The sequence below is a fragment of the Salmo salar genome, chromosome ssa28, assembly GCF_905237065.1.
Source record: "Salmo salar chromosome ssa28, Ssal_v3.1, whole genome shotgun sequence".
Taxonomy (NCBI): Eukaryota; Metazoa; Chordata; class Actinopteri; order Salmoniformes; family Salmonidae; genus Salmo; species Salmo salar.
The window spans coordinates 333286-358668 of record NC_059469.1 but is presented as its reverse complement, the minus strand read 5'-3'; the positions used below and the strand labels follow the sequence as shown (position 1 = coordinate 358668).

The following is a 25383-nucleotide window of genomic DNA, read 5'->3' as shown; positions in this document are numbered from 1 at the left end:
TAGTGATCACATACTCAAACAGACTAAAAGAACACACCACCAAAAAAGCCACAAAGGGCTGGTTAGTGGTTTGAGGGTCTTGAAATATGGTGCAACATAATTACACTTTATGGTTATTCTTTTGGACCTTTGGAGGCCAGAGGGCAATGCTCACTGTGAGGTATATCAGATAAGGTTAAACGTGAACAAGGCACACCTGTTTCCTATACGTTTTTTTTAAGAGAAAACGCAGGAATTTGGAAACTTGTCATTAGCCTGTCTCTGCTGTTTCTGTGTGTGTGTGCGTGTGCGTGTGTGTGTGTGTGCGCACGCACGCATGCATTTATTTAACTTGTATTTAACTAGGCAAGTCAGTTAAGAACAATTCTTACTTACAATGACGGCCTACCAAAAAGGCAAAAGGCCTCCTGCGGGGATGGGATTAAAAAATGTAAAAAGAAATATAGGACAAAATACACATCATGACAAGAGAGACAACACTGCATAAAGAGAGACCTAAAGACAACAACATCGCAAGGCAGCAACACACGACAACACAGCATGGTAGCAACACAACATGACAACAACATGGTAGCAACACAACATGGTGGCAGCACAAAACATGGAACAAACATTATTGGGCACAGACAACAGCTCAAAGGGCAAGAAGGTAGAGACAACAATACATCACGCAAAGCAGCCACAACTGAGTGTCCATGATTGAGTCTTTGAATGAAGAGAGTGAGATAAAACTGTCCAGTTTGAGTGTTTGCAGCTCGTTCCAGTCGCTGGCTGCAGCGATCTGAAAAGACGAGAGACCCAGGGATGTGTGTGCTTTGGGGACATTTAACAGAATGTGACTGGCAGAATGGGTGTTGTATGTGGACGATGAGAGCTACAGTAGATATTTCAGATAGGGGGGAGTGAGGCCTGAGAGGGTTTTATAAATAAGCATCAACCAGTGGGTCTTGCGACAGGTATACAGAGATGACCCGTTTACAGTGGAGTATAGAGTGCATCTCTGTCCTATAAGGAGCATTGGTGGCAAATCTGATAGCCGAATTGTAAAGAACATCTAGCCGCTCGAGGGCACCCTTACCTGCCGATCTATAAATTATGTCTCTGTAATCTAGCATGGGTAGGATGGTCATCTGAATCAGGGTTAGTTTGGCAACTGGGGTGAAAGAGGAGCGATAGAGGAAACCAAGTCTAGATTTAACTTTAGCCTGCAGCTTTGATATGTGCTGAGAAAAGGACAGTGTACCGTCTAGCCATACTCCCAAGTACTTGTATGAGGTGACTACCTCAAGCTCTAAGCCCTCAGCGGTAGTAATCACACCTGTGGAGAGAGGGGCATTCTTCTTACCAAACCACATGATCTTTGTTTTGGAGGTGTTCAGAACAAGGTTAAGGGTAGGGAAAGCTTGTTGGACACCAAGAAAGCTTTGTTGTAGAGTGTTTAACACAAAATCCGGGGAGGGGCCAGCTAAGTATAAGACTGTATCATCTGCATATAAATGGATTAGAGCGTGTCCTACTGCCTGAGTTATGTTATTGATGTAAATTGAGAAGAGCGTGGGGCCTAGGATCGAGCCTTGGGGTACAACCTTGGTGACAGGCAGTGGCTGAGACAGCAGATGTTCTGGCTTTATACACTGCGCTCTTTGAGAGAGGTAGTTAGCAAACCAGGCCAAAGACCCCTCAGAGACACTAATACTCTTTAGCCGGCCCACAAGAATGGAATGGTCTACCGCAGTGGTTCCAAAACTTTTTATAGTCCCGTACCTTTCAAACATTCAACGTCCAGCTGCGTACCCCCTCTAGCACCAGGGTCAGCGCACTCTCAAATGTTGTTTTTTGCCATCATTGTAAGCCTGCCACACACACTATGTATGATACATTTATTAAACATAAGAATGAGTGTGAGTTTGTGTCACAACCCGGCTCATGGGAAGTGACAAAGACCTCTTATAGGACCAGGGCATAAATAATAATATAATAATAATCCATAATTTTGCTCTTTATTTAGCCATCTTACATATAAAACCTTATTTGTTTATAAAACATTGTGAATACCTCACCACAGGTTAATGAGAAGGGTGTGCTTGAAAGGTTGCACATAACTCTGCAGTGTGGGGTTGTATTGGAGAGAGTCTCAGTCTTAAACCATTTTCCACACACAGTCTGTGTCTGTATTTAGTTTTCATGCCAGTGAGGGCTGAGAATCCACTCTCACATAGGTACGTGGTTGCAAAGGGCATCAGTGTCTTAACAGTGCGACAGATTTTCCAAGGCAAGAAACTCTGAGCGCAGCCCTTTCCAGAAATCTGGCAGTGGCTTCTGATTAAATTCAATTTTCACAGAACCGCTTGTTGCAATTTCGATCAGGCTCCCTTGTTCAGATATCGGTAAGTGGACTGGAGGCAGGACATGAAAGGGATAACGAATCCAGTTGTTTGTGTCGTCCGTTTCAGGGAAGTACCTGCGTAATTGTTCACCCAGCTCACTCAGGTGCTTCGCTATATCACATTTGACATTGTCCATAAGCTTGAGTTCATATGCACACAAAAAAATCATACAGTGATGGAAAGACCTGTGTGTTGTCCTTGTTAATGCAGACAGAAAAGAGCTCCAACTTCTTAATCATAGCCTCAATTCTGTCCCACACATTGAATATAGTTGTGGAGAGTCCCTGTAATCCTAGATTCAGATCATTAAGGTGAGAAAAAACATCACCCAAATAGGGCAGTCGTGTGAGAAACTTGTCATCATGCCAGTGGTCAGACAAGTGAAAATGATGGTCAATAAAGAAAAGTTTAAGCTCGTCTCTCAATAAAAAAACTGTCAATACTTTGCCCCTTGATAACCAGCACCAGCAGTATGTTGTAAAAGCGTTGCATGGTCACTGACCATATCATTGCATAATGGAGAAAATACACGAGAGTTCAGGGGCCTTGCTTTAACAAAGTTAACCATTTTCACTGTAGTATCCAAAACGTCTTTCAATCTGTCAGGCATTCCCTTGGCAGCAAGATCCTTTCGGTGGATGCTACAGTGTAACCAAGTGGCGTCAGGAGCAACTACTTGCACAAGCGTTACCACTCCACTATGTCTCCCTGTCATGGCTTTTGCGACATCAGTACAGATACCAACACATCTTGACCACCAAAGTCTATTTGATGTCACAAAGCTGTCCAGTACCTTAACCTGTTGGGGATAGGGGGCAGTATTTGCACGGCTGGATAAAAAACATACCCGAATTAATCTGGTTACTACTCCTGCCCAGTAACTAGAATATGCATATAATTATTAGCTTTGGATAGAAAACACCCTAAAGTTTCTAAAACTGTTTGAATGGTGTCTGTGAGTATAACAGAACTCATATGGCAGGCAAAAACCTGAGAAGATTCCAAACAGGAAGTACCCTCTCTGACCATTCCTTGGGCTTCTTGCCTCTGTTTATTGAACATTTCGGATCTTTGCTGTAACGTGACACTTCCTACGGCTCCCATAGGCTCTCAGAACCCGGGAAAAAGCTGAATGATATCGAGGCAGCCCCTGGCTGAAACACATTAGCGCGTTTGGATAGTGGCCTGTCAGAGGACCATCAGACTGGGGCTCGTGCACGAGGGCACGAGATGTTTTTATTTTCTCTCTCTTTGAACGAAAACCACCACTCCCGGTCGGAATATTATCGCTTTTTTACGAGAAAAATGGCATAAAAATTGATTTTAAACAGCGGTTGACATGCTTCGAAGTACGGTAATGGAATATTTAGAAATGTTTTGTCACGAAATGCGTCGTGCTCGTCACCCTTCTTTACCATTCGGATAGTGTCTTGAACGCACGAACAAAACGCCGCTATTTGGATATAACTATGGATTATTTGGGACCAAACCAACATTTGTTATTGAAGTAGAAGTCCTGGGAGTGCATTCTGACGAAGAACAGCAAAGGTAATACCATTTTTCTTATAGTAAATCTGACTTTGGTGAGTGCTAAACTTGCTGGGTGTCTAAATAGCTAGCCCTGTGATGCCGGGCTATCTACTGAGAATATTGCAAAATGTGCTTTCACCGAAAAGCTATTTTAAAATCGGACATAGCGAGTGCATAGAGGAGTTCTGTATCTATAATTCTTAAAATAATTGTTATGTTTTTTGTGAACGTTTATCGTGAGTAATTTAGTAAATTCACCGGAAGTGTTCGGTGGGAATGCTAGTCACATGCTAGTCACATGCTAATGTAAAAAGCTGGTTTTTGATATAAATATGAACTTGATTGAACAAAACATGCATGTATTGTATAACATAATGTCCTAGGGGTGTCATCTGATGAAGATCATCAAAGGTTAGTGCTGCATTTAGCTGTGGTTTGGGTTTATGTGACATTATATGCTAGCTTGAAAAATGGGTGTCTGATTATTTCTGGCTGGGTACTCTGCTGACATAATCTAATGTTTTGCTTCCATTGTAAAGCCTTTTTGAAATCAGACAGTGTGGTTAGATTAACGGGAGTCTTGTCTTTAAAATGGTGTAAAATAGTCATATGTTTGAGAAATTGAAGTAATAGCATTTCTAAGGTATTTGAATATCGCGCCACGGGATTACACTGGCTGTTGAGTAGGTGGGACGATTTCAAGCGTCCCACCTAGCCCATAGAGGTTTAAACTATCCTCTCATGTTGTCCTGGTTTCCAGTGGTTTGCAGAAGAGGATGTCTTCTTAATTGACCCCCCCCCCATAAACATAACAGACATATACCAGGAGCTGTGCCAGGCCCGTCACGTCTGTTGACTCATACAGCTGTAACGCATATAATTAACTGGATTGTATGCTAAGCAGTAATTGTTCCAAAACATCTCCTGCCATGTCACCGATGCGTCGTGAAACAGTGTAGTTTGATGAAGCCATTGTCTGTATAGTTTTTTTGGCCTTTCCCCCAGCATTTTCCCAGCCATATCCGCGACAGCAGGAAGAATTAAGTCATCCACAATGGTATGGGGCCTGCCTGTCCTAGCCAGTCGGTAGCTCACCATATAAGACGCTTCTATCCCCTTCTTATTAATGGTATCTGTTGCTTTTATACTTGTCTTAATACGTGAAAGTTGTCTTTATTCTCGCTCTTGTGGCTTATTTTTCAAATTGTCATGTTTCATTTCTAAATGTCTGCGCAAGAGTGAAGGTTTCCCGCGAGAGAGTGTGATTGGATATTAATTATTTGACTAGGCTACCTGTATTTCATATTATGTTATTTCACTGAACACTAGATGGTTTAATTTTATTTTTGGCAGTGAAACGAGGCTACTCAGACGAGGAAAAAGAACTCACCCAAATAATAAAATATAAATGTACTGTTTTGTGGAATATTTATATCATTTTTTTATTTAAAGAAAAATGTGAATCACATTTTTATTTGGCATACCCCCCGACGGCATTGCGTGTACCCCTTGGAGTTTGGGAATACCTGGTCTACCGTATCAAAAGATCTGGCCAATAAAAATAGCAGGACAACATTGCTTTGAATCAAGGGCAATGGTGACATCATTGAGGACCTTTAAGGTTGCAGTGACACATCCATAACCTAAGCGGAAACCAGATTGCATACCAGAGAGAATACTAGTAGACATCAAGAAAGCCAGTCAGTTGATTATTGACAAGTTTTTCCAACACTTTTGATAAACAGGGCAAAATAGAAATAGGCCTATAACAGTTTAAAACAAAAAGAGGGAGAAGCGTCGGGGCTAGTCGCATTAGAAGGGGCAAGGAGGCATGGCCGATTCAAATAGGAATCCTTACTTAATGAAGTGGTGATTAAAGAGCTCAGCGATGTGCTTCTTGTCAGTAACAACCACATCATCAACATTAAGGGACATGGGCAGCTGTGAGGAGGAGGGTTTATTCTCCAGGTCTTTAACTGTTTTCCAGAACTTCTTGGGGTTAGACCCACAGAGAGAGAACTACTCCTTAAAGTAACTAACTTTGGCTTTCCGGATAACCTGAGTGCACTTATTTCTCATTTGCTTGAACGAGAGCCAGTTAGCCTGAATATGCGTGTGCCGAGCCTTTCGCCAAATGCAATTCTTGAGGTGGAGTAACTCTGCAAGATCACAGTCGAACCAGGAGCTGAACCTGTTTTTAATTCTAATTTTCTTTATGGGGGCGTGTTTGTTAACAATACCACTGAAAATACAAAAAAAGAAGTCCAACCGTCTTCGACAGAGGGATCAAGCTGATTATATACCATTTTACAGAGGCCAGTTCATGAAGGAAGGCTTGCTCATTCAAGTTTTTTAGCAAGCGTCGATGACAAATCAGGACAGGTTGTTTCACTGAGCAGCCATTACGAACACAGGCTGTAAAACAGTGATCACTATGGTCATTCTTAAAGCTCATGGTTTGTTATGTGGTATGTAGCCAGTAATACATCATCATAGTCAACATCTTGGAAAATATTTTGCAGCTTACAGCAGAAGCAAAGAATTTGGTGAATTTGAAATGGATTACAAACATTCAGTCACATTCACACAGTGTTCTGATCAGTTGCACATCTACAGTACTTCAAATATCTTAATGACCTGTTGAAAGCATAAACAAACCCAGTACGACAAGTAGAACTTGTGAGGTCATCCAGTCCTGAGAGACCTATTTCTTAACCCTTTTAAAACCAGGCAGGTTAGGGGTCAGAGAGAAAAGGACAGGGTCATATTTACTGTTCTTTTAGCAGGCTTTTAGCATACTCTAACAGTGAAATTGTGTTTTTTGTTTTACTTAATACAGGTGGCACACATACACACACCTCGGGAATATCCCACACTGTCACTTCCACCGAAGTCGGTTCCTCTCCTTGTTCGGGCGGCGTTTGGCGGTCGGCGTCACCGGTCTTCTAGCCATCGTCGATCCATTTTTCATTTTCCATTTGTTTAATCTTGTTTTCCTACACACCTGGTTCTCATTTCCCTCATTAAGTGTTGTGTATTTAACCCTCTGTTCCCCCCCATGTCTTGGTGTGGAATTGTTGTAAGTGCTTGTGCACATGTTTACTGCTGCGCGTCGGGTTTTGGACCCATGTTGGTTATTTCTTTATGCCATTGGTTTTGAAATTAAACTGCTCCGGCTATTACCTAGTTCTGCTCATCCTGCATCTGACTTCATTGCCACCAGTTACGCACACCTGTTTGTGCATGTTTACTTTCCTGAGTTTTCCCCGCATTCCCAGCATAAGGCGCTCGTCGATTCAGGCGCGGCTGGGAATTGTATCGACAGAGCATTCGCCCATAGGTTAGGGATTCCTATTGTTCCAGAGGTTAGGCCTTTCCCAGTTCACGCTCTGGACAGTCGACCATTAGGGTCCGGTGTAATTAGGGAAGCTACCATCACCCTGGGCATGGTGACGCAGGGGGGTCACGAGGAGAGAATCAGTCTCTTCCTCATTGACTCTCCTGCGTTTCCCGTGGTACTAGGCCTTCCCTGGTTAGCTCGTCATGACCCCACCATTTCATGGCAACAGAGGGCTCTCATGGGGTGGTCGCGAGAGTGCTCAGGGAGGTGTTCAGGGGTTTCCGTTGGTGCTACTACGGTGGAGAGTCCAGACCAGGTCTCCACCATGCGCATTCCCCCAGAATATGCCGATTTGGCTCTCGCTTTCTCCAAAAAGAAGGCGACTCAATTACCACCCCATCGACTGGGGGATTGTGCGATAAATCTCCTGGTAGACGCAGCACTTCCCAGGAGTCACGTATATCCCCTGTCACAGGCGGAGACGGCGGCTATTGAAACATATGTCTCCGAACCCCTGCGTCAGGGGTACATTCGGTCCTCCACTTCACCCGCCTCCTCGAGTGTCTTTTTTGTGAAGAAGAAGGAGGGAGGTCTGCGCAAGTGTATTGACTACCGAGGCCTAAATCAGACCACGATGAGGTACAGTTACCCGCTACCTCTTATCGCCACAGCGATTGAGTCAATGCACGGGGCGCTCTTCTTCACCAAACTACCAGTGAGGGAAAAAAGTATTTGATCCCCTGCTGATTTTATACGTTTGCCCACTGCCAAAGAAATGATCAGTCTATAATTTTAATGCTAGGTTTATTTGAACAGTGAGAGACAGAATAACAACAAAAAATCCAAAAATACGCAAGTCAAAAATGTTATACATTGATTTGCATTTTAATGAGGGAAATAAGTATTTGACCCCTCTGCAAAACATGACTTAGTACTTGGTGGCAAAACCCTTGTTGGCAATCACAGAGGTCAGACGTTTCTTGTAGTTGGCCACCAGGTTTTGCACACATCTCAGGAGGGATTTTGTCCCACTCCTCTTTGCAGATCTTCTCCAAGTCATTAAGGTTTCAAGGCTGACGTTTGGTAACTCCAACATTCAGCTCCCTCCACAGATTTTCTATGGGATTAAGGTCTGGAGACTGGCTAGGCCACTCCAGGACCTTAATGTGCTTCTCCTTGAGCCACTCCTTTGTTGCCTTGGCCGTGTGTTTTGGGTCATTGTCATGCTGGAATACCCATCCATGACCCATTTTCAATGCCATGGCTGAGGGAAGGAGGTTCTCACCCAAGATTTGACGGTACATGGCCTCGTCCATCGTCCCTTTGATGCGGTGAAGTTGTCCTGTCCCCTTAGCAGAAAAACACCCCCAAAGCATAATGTTTCCACCTCCATGTTTGATGGTGGGAATGGTGTTCTTGGGGTCATAGGCAGCATTCCTCCTCCTCCAAACCCGGCGAGTTGAGTTGATGCCAAAGAGCTCCATTTTGGTGTCATCTGACCACAACACTTTCACCCAGATGTTCATTGGCAAACTTCAGACGGGCATGTATATGTGCTTTCTTGAGCAGGGGGACCTTGCGGGCGCTGCAGGATTTCAGTCCTTCAAGGCGTAGTGTTTTATCAATTGTTTTCTTGGTGTCTATGGTCCCAGCTGCCTTGAGATCATTGACAAGATCCTCTTGTGTAGTTCTGGGCTGATTCCTCACTGTTCTCATGATCATTGCAACTCCACGAGGTGAGATCTTGCATGGAGCTCCAGGCCAAGGGAGATTGACAGTTCTTTTGTGTTTCTTCCATTTGCGAATAATCGCACCAACTGTTGTCACCTTCTCACCAAGCTGCTTGGCGATGGTCTTGTAACCCATTCCAGCCTTGTGTAGGTCTACAGTCTTGCCCCTGACATCCTTGGAGAGCTCTTTGGTCTTGGCCATGGTGGAGAGTTTGGAATCTGATTGATTGATTGATTGCTTCTGTGGACAGGTGTCTTTTATACAGGTAACAAGCTGAAATTAGGAGCACTCCCTTTAAGAGTGTGCTCCTAATCTCAGCTCATTACCTGTATAAAAGACACCTGAGAGCCAGAAATCTTTCTGATTGAGAGGGAGTCAAATAGTTATTTCCCTTATTAAAATGCAAATCAATTTATAACATTTTTGACATGCGTTTTTCTGGATTTTTTTTGCTGTTATTCTGTTTCTCACTGTTCAAATAAACCTACCATTAAAATTATAGACTGATAATTTCTTTGTCAGTGGGCAAACATACAAAATCAGCAGGGGATCAAATACTTTTTTCCCTCACTGTAGATCTCAGGAGCGCTTACAACCTGGTGCGTATCAGGGAGGGAGATGAGTGGAAGACGGTGTTCAGTACAACCTCAGGGCATTATGAGCACCTCGTCATTGATGAATGCTCCATCAGTCTTCCAAGCCTTTGTAGACGAGATCTTCAGGGACCTGCACGAGCAGGGTGTAGTGGTGTATATTGATGACATTCTGATATACTCCACTACACGCGCCGAGCATGTGTCCCTGGTGCGCAGGGTGCTTGGTCAACTGTTGGAGCATGACCTGTACGTCAAGGCTGAGAAGTGCCTGTTCTTCCAACAGTCCGTCTCTTTCCTAGGGTACCGCATTTCCACCTCAGGGGTGGAGATGGAGAGTGACCGCATTTAAGCCGTGCATAATTGGCTGACTCTCACCACGGTAAAGGAGGTGCAGCGGTTTCTAGGGTTTGCCAATTACTACCAGAGTTTTATCCAGGGTTTTGGTCAGGTAGCGGCTCCCATTACCTCACTGCTGAATGGAGAACCGGTGGTTTTGCAGTGGTCGGCTGAGACGGACAGGGCTTTTGGTCACCTGAGGGCTCTGTTTACCTCAGCTCCCGTGCTGGCCCATCCGGATCCCTCTTTGGCGTTCATAGTGGAGGTGGACATGTCCGAGCCTGGGATAGGAGCCGTGCTATCTCAGCGCTCAGGTACGCCACCAAAGCTCCGCCCCTGTGCTTCTCGAGGAAGCTCAGCCCGGTGGAGCGAAACTATGACGTGGGGGACCGGGAGCTGTTGGCTGTGGTCAAGGCTCTGAAGGCGTGGAGACATTGGCTTGAGGGGGCTAAACACCCTTTTCTCATCTGGACTGACCACCACAATGTGAAGCACATCCGGGCAGCGAGGACACTGAACCCTCGCCAGGCAAGGTGGGCCATGTTTTTCATCCGTTTTGTTTTCACACTTTCTTACAAACCAGGTGCCCAGAACGAGAAGGCAGACACACTGTCCCGACTGTATGACACAGAGGAGCGGCCCATGGATCCCACTCCCATACTCCCAGTCTCCTGCCTGGTGGCACCAGTAGTGTGGGAGCTGGATGGGGACATTGAGCAGGCGTTACGTGCAGAGCCCGCTCCCCTCCAGTGTCCCGCTGGGCGTCTGTACGTTCCATCTGCTGTCCGTGATTGGCTGATCTATTGGGCCCACACGTCACCTTCCTCTGGTCATCCAGGCATCGGTTGGACGGTGGGCTGTCTGAGTGGGAAGTACTGGTGGCCCACTTTGGCCAATGATGTGAGGGTTTATGTTTCTTCTTGCTCGGTGTGCACTCAGTGTAAGGCTCCTAGGCACCTGCCCAGAGGTAAGTTACACCCCTTACCCATTCCACAATGTCCATGGTCGCACCTGTTGATCGATTTCCTGACCAATCTCCCTCCATCACAGGGAAACACCACGATCCTGGTCGTTGTGGATTGTTTCTCTAAGTCCTGCCGTCTCCTTCCTCTGTCCGGTCTCCCTATGGCCCTACAGACTGCAGAGGCCTTGTTTACGCACGTCTTCCAGCACTACGGGGTGCCTGAGGATATAGTGTCTGATCGGGGTCCCCAGTTCACTTCGAGGTTCTGGAGGGCGTTCATGGAACGTCTGGGGGTCTCGATCAGCCTTACCTCGGGTTTTCACCCTGAGAGTAACGGGCAGGTGGAGAGAGTTAACCAGGATGTGGGTAGGTTTCTGAGGTCTTATTGCCAGGACCGGCCAGGGGAGTGGGCGGCATTTGTGCCCTGGGCAGAGATGGCCCAGAACTCGCTCTGCCACTCCTCCACTAACCTCTCCCCCTTCCCGTGCGTACTGGGGTATCAGCCGGTTCTGGCTCCTTGGCATCAGTCAGACCGAGGCTCCTGCAGTGGATGACTGGTTCCGGCGCGCGGAGGAGACATGGGACGCCACTCATGTTCACCTTCAGCGCGCCCTGCTGCGCCAGAAAGCCAGCGCAGACCGTCACCGCAGTGAGGCCCCGGTGTTCGCACCAGGGGTCCGGGTCTGGCTCTCAACCCGAAACCTGCCCCTCTGCCTGCCCTGCCGGAAGCTGGGTCCATGGTTTGTGGGGCCATTAAAAATCCGGAGGAGAGTGAACCAGGTGAGTTACAGCTTCCCCCCCCAATTACCGTATTAACCTCTCGTTCCATGTGTCTCTCCTCAGGCCGGTGGTGGCTGGCCCGCTCCAGGAATCTGAGGTGCGGGAGGTTCCTCCGCCCCCTCTGGACATCGAGGGGGTCCCAGCGTACTCCGTTCGATCCATACTGAATTTGAAGCGTCAGGCGAGGGGCCTTCAGTACCTCCGTGGACTAGGAGGGGTACCGTCCAGAAGAGAGATGCTGGGTTCCGGTGGAGGACGTGTTGGACCCCTCAATGCTGCGGGAGTTCCACCGTCTCCGTCCGGATCACCCTGCACCTCGCCCTCTGGGTCGTCCTCGAGGCTGGTGTCGGCACACTGCTGGAGCCGCGTGTCAAGGGGGGGGGTACTGTCACGACTTCCACCGAAGTCGTTTCCTCTCGTTGTTCGGGTGGTGTTCGGCGGTCAGCGTCACCGGTCTTCTAGCCATCGTCGATCCATTTTTCATTTTCCATTTGTTTTGTCTTGTTTTCCTACACACCTGGTTCTCATTTCCCTCATTAAGTGTTGTGTATTTAACCCTCTGTTCCCCCCCATGTCTTGGTGTGGAATTGTTTGTTGTAAGTGCTTGTGCACATGTTTACTGGTGCGCGTTTGGTTTTGGACCCATGTTGGTTATTTCTTTATGCCGTTGGGTTTTGAAATTAAACTGCTCTGGCTATTACCTAGTTCTGCTCTCCTGCGTCCAACTTCATTGCCACCAGTTACGCACCCCTTTACACACACATCAAAGCTTTCCTCAATTCTTCCCACTCCCACAAACAAAACACTGTTTTTGTTAGAGCACACGCACTGTGAGAGCATTTACTTAACTCTGAGGTGTGGCGTACAGATGAGAAGAATAATCATGTCTGAAACCCCACTAACCACAAAGTAGATCCTAACTAGTGAAGTTGCCGGAAAATCACTACTAAACAGGGATTTTTATTGCATTATCCGATGTATTATCAAAGAACAGCCCTTGTTCTCACTGACGACACACACATCTTTACACACTCACTCGCTTGGTGGTGATATGGACACCAGATGTGAATACCATGTGCATCCAATGGAATTGTGGGAGAACAGTTTGCTGTTCTTGGAAGTGTTGTGCGACTGCAGAGAAGCCTTCATTGGGCAGCTTGGTAAACAGCCGTCAGGAATTGGCACACTACGTGGTTTCCAATTTTTAACAACTTGGCGAAGTCGGCACATCTTGGCCCTAATGATGTGCACTCTATCATCTTTTCCATCTTGCAACTCACAACCAAAAGTGGGGGAATATGTAGTGGATTGGGAAGAAGATGTACAAGGTTACTCCCTCCCTACTGATTCAGAGGGATTGGGTTAAATGTGGAAGACACATTTTATTTGAATGCATTCAGTTGTACAACTGACTAGGTATCCCCCTTTTCTTTCCTTTACTCTGCAAGAGGCACATTTAGAGTTTTGTTTGATGTTGCTTCCATGCTGTAGCAGATTTGATAGTGAACCGTCAACAGATGAGTGGCTTTCTCTGCTTGATAGTTAGGTGAAAATTTAAATCGTAGTTTTTTTCCTCATCTGTCTATCCCTCTCTCTTCCCTCCCCCAGTGATGTTGATAGGGCTGCTGCGGTATGCCCACGTCATAGAGAAGCACCAGAACTGTGTCCTCAACACGGCCAGCCTCTCCACTGGCTGGATCTGTGCTGCAGGACTCATCATGGTGGGCAACTTCCAGGTAAGAACAGAAGTGATGTCAGTCCCACAGTGGAGCATCTCTCTCACTAAGCTCTTGAGAGGTGTAGGATGAAGGTGAAATGTGCTTAACTGTTGGAGGCCTGTGCTCAGGTTTGACCATTGTATAGGCTGTGTAGGCTACTGTCTGTGGTATAGTAGATAGTAACAAGATGCAACTCCACACTTCTAAACTAAGACAGCATGTCCATTTTATGTATGATTGCATACAATTTTATTACAGTATTACATGCATAGAAAATTACTTTTATTTCCAAAAAGGCCCTTGTAATCATTATCTTAGCCTGTGGGATTTTCACTACATCCAGGCATTGTAAATCACAATTACTTTATTGAAGCCTTGCCAAGTGTTTGATGTTCTCAGTAAGCTGGAGTTCCCTCAGGTGTGGTTTAGCAACTCTGAGGGGGGATTTTGTTGCTGCATGGCCCATTACACACATTTTGGTCATGAACATAATTTCAAAGGTTCAATTAATTACAAAAATATTTTCATGACAATTTTCATATAATGTCCAAAATAAAGGGAAATAGTCTCCTCTGGGGGCTCTGTACTGTAAAGTAAACATGTTTCTTTGACAGCTAGCTGACCACTATGCAGGTTGATGAACTGCAAGAAGTGTTTTGTAGGTGGGTGCCATGGCAACACAAGGTGTCCTTGGCCTCTTTCTGACATATTGGTAACTGCCATAATAAAGGAAACACCAACATAAAGTGTCTTAAAGGCCATTTGGGCCACCACAAGCTGCCAGAACAGCTTCAATGTTCGTTGGCCAACCAGGTCATCCGTGATACAAGTAAGTATTCAAAGGCTATCCATGTTTGAGGACATCGGTAGACGTGAAAACGGGTAATTAGGGGCAATTCCTTCAAGTAGGTTTCTGTTTTATTAGGGCCTTATGGACATGGATGGTGGATGGGCATAAGCATCTGCCTCTGATTCAAAAGGTTGCAAGTTCAAATCCAGCGATAGAAAGTGTGCTTAAGGTTAAGTTTAGTCATTAACTCAGAATTTTTAAGGTTAGGCATTAACTCCAAATGGTTAAGGTAAAGTTTAAGGTTAGGGTTAGGATTGCAAGTTCGAATCCAGTGATAAAATTTGTTTTTTAGATTTTTGTTTTACACCTATCCCAAACCTTAACCCTCACTCACCATAACCATTCGGCGTTAATGCCTAACCTTAAACACTTCAAAATGTGACATTTGCAACAATTTCAAAATGTGATGTTTGAGAAAGATGGATTAACATCTAATTCTTACATGAGACTGTGAGAGCTTGGCATAGATTCTACGAGTCTCTGGAACTCTGTTGGAGGGATGCGACACCATTCTTCCCCGAGAAATGTCATTAATTGGTTGTTTTGTTGATGGAAAACGCTGTCTCAGGTGCCACTCCAGCATTTCCAATAAGTGTTTAATTAGGTTGAGATCTGGTGACTGAGACACACACACATACACACACACCACAGGAGGTTGGTGGCACCTTAATTGGGGAGGACGGGCTCATGGTAATGGCTGGAGCAGAATAAGTGGAATGGTATCAAAAACATCAAACGCATGATTTCCACGTGTTTTATGCCATTCCAGTTGCTCCATTCCAGCCATTATTATGAGCCGTCTTCCCCTCAGCAGCTTCCACTGAAACACACACACTCTTTAAACCCCCATACTCCTTTGAGAACCCCCTTTCAGTCACTGAGATCTCTTCTTCTAGCCATGGTAGCCCAAAGATTGGGCAACTGAGCATTTCTATACATTACCCTAAGCATGATGGGATGTTAATTGCTTAATTAACTCAGGAACCACATGTGTGGAAGCACCTGCTTTTAATGTACTTTGTATCCCTCATTTACTCAAGTGTTTCCTTTATTTTGGTATTTACCTGTAAGTAGATTACCTTCTCTTCAAGCTCAAGCAGTCACATCACATGCTGATTCCGAAGAACATCCCTAGCTGTCTGTTACTTTGAACCAAGGTCCACATTTGTGGTGCGAAGCGAGCCTATAAATCATTCCCCCTCAAGTTCTGATTTCCTGACTGTAGAATGACGGAGGGGAGGAGAGAATACATTTTCCTCCTAACCAGTATCATCCCTACAGCCTGGATCTCCAGCTATGTGAACTCTGGGTGCTCCACAGCCTGGCTTTGAGTGCAGTCTCGTTCAGTAACACATTGTCCTGTTGTGGTCTTTCAGCACGTCTGATCTCCATCTCCCCCACAGCTACTCATCTCTTTGTAGGCCTTCCAAACACATCTCTCTTGATGTTCTTGGAGATAGTCAGTCTGAGGCAGGCCTTTGGAAAGGTCTTGTAAACATGAGGTTTTGGCAAGCTGCTGCGTTCCTACACTCTGTAGGCTTCTTGAGGTCAATCTCAGGACTTGGGCTCTTGTGACAGGGATAGTTGTCCTTATTTTACCTACTGCCCTGAAGAAGAGGCCCATCCCTGGGAAAATGAGGCCCATCATACATGGCTAGGGCAACCGTGAAATAATACAGACATTCTGAATGCAGATTTAGATAGGAGAGTTTATTTTGATCACAAGTCACACTCTGTTCCCAGGGTTCTGAGGTTCTGTACGTGTGATTAGTGTGATGGACAGGAGAGTGGCTGATCGACAATGTTTGTGATGTATAAATCACAGGTTGTTTTGTATTCACTTCAAATTAGAGCGGTGGGTAAGGACTGAGCCAGACAAAAACCTATTTACACGCTCCAGTCACATGCACACAAACACACTGATACACACACACTCACACAGTGGTAACTTGTTATTCAGATGCTCCATTGAGCCCCACCTGGTTAGCAATTTTTTAAAATAAAATAGCAAAACATTTTGCCTGTTTTGCACATTATTTCGGCATTAATGCATCACACATCAGTTTGCAAACAATGTAAAAAAAAAAAAAAGTGAGTTAATAAAGCCACATAAAACATGGTCTAACTTTTGCTTTCTTGAGTAAGGCAGCTCCAAAATGCAGGTGTTTCAGCCTAGCTCAGTGCTTTCTGTTGTGGTGGGTCAGCCAGCGGAAAAAACGGAGCGTAGGGGTTGATAATGTTCTCTAGTTGCGTCGTGATTGGATCAGTGTTCTGTCACTCATGGGGACATTACGTCACCGCAAGATCTACGAGCAGAGCTTGATAATTCATACAGCTTACTGTAGGTTCTGCCATAGATTTATATTAGATAGAAGTGCCCATCCAAGAAGGCTGAAGGTCATTGGCCACAGATAAAATTCTGTGAAATCACATTATATCTACCGTAGCTTTGATTGGACTGATCATGTCAACATCATATTTTCAAAATCTTAGCTAGCAAGCTAGACAAGCAGTCATCATAATGAATCATGAATCAAGTCGACAATCTACTGGCAAATCCTTTTCAATGACTCTCAAAAGCCTGGTTAAATTAAAAATAAATATGAAGAGAAATTATAGCTAACTTTTCGGTGCTCATCGGCCATTGGACATAAACATTACAAGTTGGAAATCACAAATTCAACAATGAGTGGTTTGGAAGGAATCAGTGGCTAACTGCAAGTATTGAAAATTAATCACTAGCCTGATATTCAGTGGAATAGGTATGTGGTCCAAGTCTGGGTTGGACCACATATATTTTCCAAGCTTAAAAGGATAAACATTCACATGACATGGGCCAGAAAAGGTTGAATACATTGGCCATGCTGTCAATGGAGCATGACTTCTGACACATTCAATACAACTGGAAACTCAGAACTCGGAAATCTCAGACTTCAGTGAGTTCAAGACAACTGGGAACTTGGAAAAAAACTAGCTCTGACTGGGAAAATACGTTTTGAACAGTCATCCAACTCGGAATTCCAATTTGGGAACTCGGGCCTCTTTCTAGAGCTCCGACTTGAAGATCACTGACGTCATGATTCAATTTTGTTTTTTTCCGAGTTCCCAGTTATCTTGAAACCACCATAAATCCAGAGAATTACAGACTTTGATGACAAAGTTTGACGACAACATTTGCCCACAAGAAGGACCTCCATGCCACCTTCCTGTTCAAGTAAGAACAGCATAACAAGGTGAGTCCAAAAATGTATGCTGTTGCATAAATTATGTAATATGCCAGGGAGATATGTATACTGTAGCAAAGAAAGTAATACTAAGTGTATATTGTGTAGTAAGCTGTTAACAGCCCATGTGCCTCACCCTAATAATTTGGTCCCTTTCCCCTTCATAGCTTAGCCTTCTGCTCTGACTTGGTGGTCCACATGTAGCCTATATCCTGTTTTAGAGAAATGTAATCATTAAATATTGTAAGAGCTTTCATTGTCTGTGCCCCGTTTATTCATCCTACGGTTCTGACTTGGTGTACAGGGAGAACACTGTAAGAATGGCCCATGTTCTGAATTCTATTGCTGTACATTTCAAACTGAACAAATAGTTATATTGACTACGTCCATCCTAGCTCGCTTATTAATGTCTTAATTGAAATTACGTATTGCCTCTTATCCGCTTGTCGTCCCCTTATGCCCCTTATGTACATCTCAATTGTCAGTAAAAACAGCATATGTTTTAAGCAAGTCATCCATATCAGCTATGTTTTTAAAAAGGCAGTAAATTAGGCTGAATGAACTGTCTCACTGCCAGACAAGGCTGGCCAGGTGTAGCGGTGGTAAGGATTCACTCCATGGTGCTGAAAAGAAAGCTCTGCTGTTGGGACAGCTTTATTTAGGCCCTAACAGTTTGTGGGCACCGTTTGTCACCGTTATAGTGCAATTAATGTATTGTTTCGTGTTGTGTAGTGGCTTTGCTGGCATGCATCCCCCCAAAAACGTTTGCCCTACCAAGATTTACATGCTAAAATCGCCACTGCACTCACACACTCTGATAAAGATATTTTGCGGATGAGGATCTGTGTTTCGTCTATAGTATTGTGCACTGGTTTGTTAACATTAGTTCCTAGCCAGGAATATTTAAGTGACTGTCACATGGGAGAATGCTGGAGAGACGAAGCAGGTTCGGGGAGTCAAACATTTAATAAAGAACGGAAATGGAATGAGACAGGAACAGCGTCAGCAAACAGGTAACACAAACAAAAGACAATCCATGCAGAAGCAGGGAACAGAGCTGCAGAACTGACAAATATAGAAGGGAGGTAATAACAGGTGATGAGTGAGCCCAGGTGAGTCCAATATCACTGATGAGCGTGACGAGGGAAGGCAGGTGTGCGTAATGGTTGATAGGAGTACATGATGCAGGGCAGCCTGGCACCCTCAAGCACCAGGGGGGGAAGAGCGGGAGCAGATGTGACAGTACCCCCCCCCTCTAGGGGCGCCCACCTGGGCGAACCGGCCGAGACATGGGCGATGGGCAAGCCGGTTGGGGCGTGGAAGCCCAACAAACCGGCAGGAGCGTGAGAGCCTGGCGAGCCGGCTGAGGCATGGAAGCCCGACAATCCGGCTGAGGCAAGACGCCTGTCAATCCTGCTGCAGAAAGGGAGCCCGAAGATCCAGTGGAGTGTGACGTGGGATGGGAAGTGACCAAGCCAACCGAGGCAAGGAAACTTCTCGAGCCAGCCAGGGCATGAAAGCCCGACGGGCTGGCTTAGGCACCCCCGGTTCCATCGGCGGTGGAATCCACCCCGACGTCACCAACAAAACAAAAAACAAACAAAAAAACTCCAGGACCGGCTGGGCGAACAAGAACTGACGATCCGGCTGAGGCCCGACGTGGGATGGGAGCCATCCGAGCCAACTGGGGCAAGGAAACCTCTCAAGTCAGCTAGGGTGTGGATGCCCGACGAGCTGGCTAGGCACCCCCAGTTCCATCGGTGGCGACCCAGAGCCGATGCCACCATACCAACCGTAACGCCAGTACTCTCCGATGCTTCATGTGATGGCTTCTGCATTCTGTCACATGGGATGACGCTGGAGAGACGAAGCAGGTACAGGGAGTCAAACATTTAATGAAGAATGGACATGGAACGAGACAGGAACAGCGTCAGAAAACAGGTAACACAAACAAAAGACAATCAATGCAGAAGCGGGGAACAGAGCTGGGGAACTGACAAATATAGGGGAGGTAATAACAGGTGATGAGTGAGTCCAATATCGTTGATGCATGTGACGCGGGAAGGCAGGTGTGCGTAATGGATGATAGGAGTGCATGATGCAGGGCAGCCTGTTTGCCCTGAAGCGCCAGGGAAGGGGAAGAGCGGGAGCAGACATGACAGTATTTTTGTGTGGGATAAACTCAGCTACTGCGCTGTTCAATCATTGGGCATCTTTTGAGTTCAATATCATTATAATCATTTTTATTTATTACATTTTTGTCCTTTTTCGCCCCCATTTCGAGATATCCAATTGGTAGTTACAGTCTTGTCACATCGCTGCAACTCCCATACGGACTTGGAAGAGGCGAAGGTCGAGAGTCATGCATCCTCTGAAACACGACCCTGCCAAGCCGCACTGCTTCTTAACACACTGCTCACTTAGCCAGCCGCACCAATGTATCGGAGGAAACACCGCACAACTGGCAACCGTGTCAGTTGTGCATGCACCCAGCCTGCCACAGGAGTCGCTAGAATGCGATGGGACAAGGACATCCCGGCCGGGCAAACCCTTCCCTAACCCGGACGATGCTAAGCCAGTTGTGCATCGCCTCATGGGTCTCCCGGTTGCGGCCTGCTGCGACACAGCCCGGGATCGAACCCGGATCTGTAGTGACGCCTCAAGCACTGCAGTGCCTTAGACCGCTGTGCAATTCAGGAGGCCATATTTTACATTTTTTACATCAATATTTTTCAGACAGCCATTTATGCATTAACGAATCAATTATACAATCATACGATCAATTTGACTTTGTTTTTACCAATTTAACTACATAATAACATCATGGTAATCATTTATTTGAATGGTAAATCTCTATTGATAACCTGGGAACATCAAAATGTAGCCTAGGGCTATTCACAATACAGGTGAATTCCTATTCAATAGGAGTTTGTGCATGCATTAAGTTATTGAGCTTGTTTTGGCTGATTTCATTTTGATACAGATGACAAACCATCTGTTTCGAAAGACAAACCACGTAGCTTTGAAGTGGTTCCTCTCTTTTAAAGAGCCCTATGGGCAAGTGGGCTGCTGGATAGAGCAGCTGTAGTCTTGCCACTTTTCAGGGTGCATGGCCATTTGCCAGTAGCCGCTTCGAAGGTCAAAGAAGAGAACCATATGGACCCCACCACCAAGTCAAGGGACTCATCCACCTGGGGCAGCGGGTAGGAGTCCTTGACAGTTATATCATTCACCTGGCGGTAGTCCACACAGTGCCTCCATGTCCCATCCTTCTTTTGGACCAACACACTGAGGAGGCCCGGGGGCCGTATGAGGGTTTTGATAATATCAGCTGCGAGCATGTCTTCCACATTCTAATCTGCAATGACCTGCCATACATTGGGGAGGCGACAGGGTTACTGACTGATGGAGCTGGCATCGCCTGTATTGATTTGGTGCTGCACCAGATGTGTAAAACCAACATCTCCAGGGGTGGTTGCAAAGCTGTGGTGGGAAATCAAATAGCAGATACTAAAGGAGACGTTGTTGTTCCAATTCCATGCCTTTGCAGTTCTTCTCCGAAAATGGACTGAATCACCTCAACAGTGACAGGCTCTGCTATCTGAGAGTGACCAGGGGAGATATCACCTGAAGGGCGAGCACTGCAAGGCATGGCACTTGGTCAGTTGGCTTTGGAGTCCATGTAGGACCCCTGGGGGTCACAGTTTGGATGGCTGTGGGGAATAGAGGTAGGTTGGTGTAAACACATCCACCGGGTACTGTACACTGGGGGGTTGTGCAGGGTTAGGGTTAGGGTTATTTTGATCAATGTAACAGTGGAGCCTGAATCAACGAGGGGCTCCGTGCTCTGGCCTCCTATTTGCACAGGTATCTGACAGCTGTCAGGGTGTTAAGGAGGTAGGTGATAAGGGGCAGGACGGACACTATTCACCAGTGGTAGTCTCTCTGTGAGTGGGGTTTTTGATGTGGAGCCCAGCTGTGCCCCTACTGCACTGGGTCCATGCTATTTCCCAAACATTGTGGTTCTGGAGTGGCTCTAGATTCCACAAGGATGCCGTATCTCATCTGGTGGCCTTTATGGCCACAGCGCCAGTAGATTTATAGTGATAAATCCGGTGGTCCACAATCGGGCCGGGGCAGGTGTCTTGTTGAGGTTTTGTCTGCCGCTGATTGAGGTGGGGGGCTTGGAATTCGCACCTGGTGCGTTTGGGGATGGGGTCTCCCATTTGAGGTGGCCTGCCCTTTTCTCGACAGTCTGGGCCTTCGTTAGCGTCTCTGATACACTAAGGCGGACCTGTTTGCAGAGTCTGTCTGGTGTTAGCCCCTTGATAAAAGCCTCTGTAACCATGGTCATGACAACGCTGTCTGAGAACTGGGGGTATCCTTTCCATGCCAAATATCTAACCTCAGCGGCATAAACAACTGATGTCTACCTGGGCTTCGGGACTCACTCAGCAAACTTTTGATGCCTTAACCACGGCTGGCACCGGCTGACCAAACTGCAGTGCTATTGCAGTTGCTATAGCCTGGGGATCCTGGATCTCCTGTTCAGATAGTTCCAATAGTACTCGCTGTGCTTCCCCTTCCAGTGAAATAGCCAACTGTACTGCTCTCTCTGTAGTGGACCACCTGTTAGTTGCAGCCACTACCTCAAACTTGGCTTTGAACACTTCCCATGATGCTTGTCCATCAAACCGACCTACTTTGAGCCTCAAAGCTGTCAGTATCAGCCATTTCCCTCTGCTGCTGTCTCTGTGTCACTACTGCTACATTTGGGGCTAGGGTTAGTGTCCTGGCTAACATTAGCTTCCTCAAATAATATGGATATACTGACAAGTACACGTCTCTCCACCCTAACGATGTCGTTGTTCACAAATCGGCAGGGTGGGCTGTTTAGCTTCAGCCTATCCTTTCTTTGGATTAGTAGATACATTTCATTATTGTAATACTTTTAAGTATTCGATGAGGGTTGTTGACGTCAACCGCCGGTATTAAACAGAGAGAGATGCTATGCCACGAGCCTCATGACATGAATGTGCATAGCCATCTCCAGACAACTCCGATTTTAAGTGTTTTTTCAATTTTTTTATTAAGTTGTCAAGTGTCCTACTTATATCAGTACAATCGAAGCAACTGTACTTATATTACTTAAGCATTACTTATATTTGATAAAGTAAACATCGCGTAGCAAATAAGCCATACATTTTTTTGTTAACCAAATTCGACACGCTCATTGATCTCCACACAAAAAAAAACTCGTTACATTGGTGGGCGAAACAATGAAAAAACGTCACCTGCTGGAGGGAGACAGATTTTCCGCCGAGTTGAACCTCTCTGGCTTCGTTTAACACAAAGCAGCCGTTCCTGACTCTGAAGTTAAGGGCGTAGTGAGGCTGGTGTTAGCAAGACTAGCATAAATATAGAAACAGCTAAAATATATTGATGATTTTCTATCAATGAGATCATATAGCATTTTGTTTTTACCGCGAGCTTTTATTTTGAAGGCGGAATCGAAAACAGGAAGTCTACATTCTGGCCAGCTGTTACAAAAGCAATCGTCAGTTCCATTTTCCCGATAGGTTGGAATGTGTGCTGTCCAATGAGAACAGAGGTGGTATTTTTGATTCTCAACGGTTTGGCTACATTGCAAGTCTGCTACGGGTGAGTTCGTTTGTTTTTCCCCCCCAGCTACTTAATCAAAAAACACTGGGTACTTTCGTTGGCAAAACTTGCACTAGCTAAGATGATGGTAAATTGGTTAAAACGTTTCATTTTGGTATTAGCTATACTGCTGCTAACGTTAGCAAACCATTTTACTTAAGCTATAAGGCACGAGGGGTGTGGCATATGGCCAATATACCACCGCTAAAGGCTGTTCTTATCGCGACACAACGCGGAGTGCCTGGATACAGCCCTTAGCCCTGGTATATTGGCCATATACCACAAAGCCCCCAGATGCCTTATTGTTAGTATAAACTGGCTACCAAACTGATTAGAGCAGTAAAAATAAATGCTTTGTCTTACCCGTGGTATACGGCCTGATCAGCATTCAGGGCTCGAACTACCCAGTTTATAATAGTTATTATACAACGGGTTGGTCTAATCCTGAATGCAGATTTGGTTAAAAGCGCATTCCAGCCGGTGTCTATTCCAAAAGTTACCACCGGCTAAATCTGTTAAAATGCCTATTTACTTGGTTACATCTGACTGCGCAATCCACTGTCTCATCGGCCCAGCCAGGTAAATTATAAACTTAATCTCCACTAAAAAGCATCTAGACATTCTCACATCTTTTAGACTAACATTTCATTTAACAGTAGTAAGATTTATACAAATCTCCATCTGTCTCTGACATTTGCAACATTGAATTTGTTTCTATATTCAATCTTCGACTGTCCCATAGTAATGAACGTGTAGGGGTCGGGACGAGAGGGAGACAGGCAGCGATTCTCAGCCAGTCGAAATCATGAATCAGTTGGCATCATTTTTGTGGATATAGACATGTAAAAAAAATTAGAACGAAAAGAACTGCAGCTAGTTTGCAGTCTTTCCAGCTTCAGTTTCAAGTTAGTGTTAGCTGTGCTGTTGGCTAGCTCCTCTGAACAGTGTCCAAACGAGAGCACATGTTCTATGCCAGGCGAAATCGTGCTTCATTAGCTCATTGTTACGGGTTGTTAAAGTTGCTTCTATTCGTTTCTGGTATCAGAACAAAATAGTCAGCACATAGTAACTTCTGATTTATTTGTACTTTAATTAATGCAAACACGTGTGTGGTAAATGGGTGGTTCGTATATATACGGTCTCGCTGTTATACCTTGCAGGGCAAACAGAGAAGAGAACGACACCTATTGTTCTCGCTTATATACTCTGACAGTGATAGTTCCTGCCCAATGCTGGCCTGTCAGAGGGAGGAGGAGCGTGGTTTAAACTTGCTCCTCCTATCGTCGGCGTGCAGGCTGGTCCCAGCCTAGTGACGCACTTCCTGTCGCCGGGTGTCGTTCTTCCTGTCTTCAGCAGTTGATTTATCCGTAGTTTATATACTTAATATTGTAGCATATCTTCCCCGGTATATTATAAAGGTTATGCATACAAATAGCCAGTTCAACCCTAACAGGGTGTATCCTAATAAATGTCACTAGAAAACAGCTTAAACAAATGCAGCTACTGTTGTTCTGTCTGCACTGTTTGACTTGACTAAGTTAGCCGTAGTTGGCTGGCTAGCAAGTAATAAGAACGTTGCCAGCCGGCTAGGGTAGCAAACCTAGTTTTGTTTAGGGACTACAGTGGCAAGAAAAAGTATGTGAACCCTTTGGATATAACTGGATTTCTACATAAATTGGTCATACACTTTGATCTGATCTTCATCTAGGTCACAACAATAGACAGTCTGCTTAAACTAATAAAACAGAAACAATATGTTTTTGTGTTTTTATTAAACACACTGTGCAGGGTGGCGAAAGTATGTGAACCCTTGGATTTAATAACTGGTTGACCCTCCTTTGGCAGCAATAACCTCAACCAAATGTTTTCTGTAGTTGCGATCGGACATGCACAACGGTCAGGAGGAATTTTGGACCATACCGCTTTACAAAACTGTTTCAGTTCAGCAATATTCTTTGGATGTCTGGTGTGAACTGCTCTCGAGGTCATGCCACAGCATCTCAATCAGGTTGCAGTCAGGACTGACTGGGCCAGAAGGCATATTTTCTTCTGTTGATTTACTTATGTGTTTTGGGCCGTTGTACTGTTGCATCACCCACCTTCTGTTGAGCGTCAATTGGAGGACAGTTAGCCTAACATTCTCCTGCAAAATGTCTTGATAAACTTGGGAATTCATTTTCCCGTCAACGATAGCAAGCTGTCCAGACCCTGAGGCAGTCCCAAACCATGATGCTCCCTCCACCATACTTTACAGTTGGGATGAGGT

The 25383-nt window shown here is 45.4% G+C and overlaps 2 protein-coding genes across 7 annotated transcripts in view; both read left to right on the top strand.

The window, feature by feature from the left end:
- Positions 1-15617, top strand: part of LOC106589174 (transmembrane protein 150A-like) — a 42782-nt gene extending 27165 nt beyond the window's left edge. The window contains exons 5-7 of the mRNA XM_014178913.1: positions 9036-9042; positions 13273-13400; positions 15609-15617. Coding sequence (XP_014034388.1) covers positions 9036-9042; positions 13273-13400; positions 15609-15617 — 144 coding nt within the window. The remainder of the gene's footprint in view (positions 1-9035; positions 9043-13272; positions 13401-15608) is intronic.
- A 7268-nt stretch (positions 15618-22885) lies between these two features.
- The window catches only part of LOC106589259 (dnaJ homolog subfamily C member 7), a 112690-nt gene continuing 110192 nt past the window's right edge, over positions 22886-25383 (top strand). For 3 of the 6 annotated variants that reach the window (XR_006762552.1, XR_006762553.1, XM_045710142.1), the window contains exon 1: positions 22886-23117. The gene's annotated coding sequence lies outside the window, so the exon portion shown is untranslated. Of the gene's footprint in view, positions 23118-23675; positions 23697-25383 lie in introns of those variants that run through there. The other 3 variants (XM_045710141.1, XM_045710139.1, XM_045710140.1) reach the window with 3 other exon arrangements.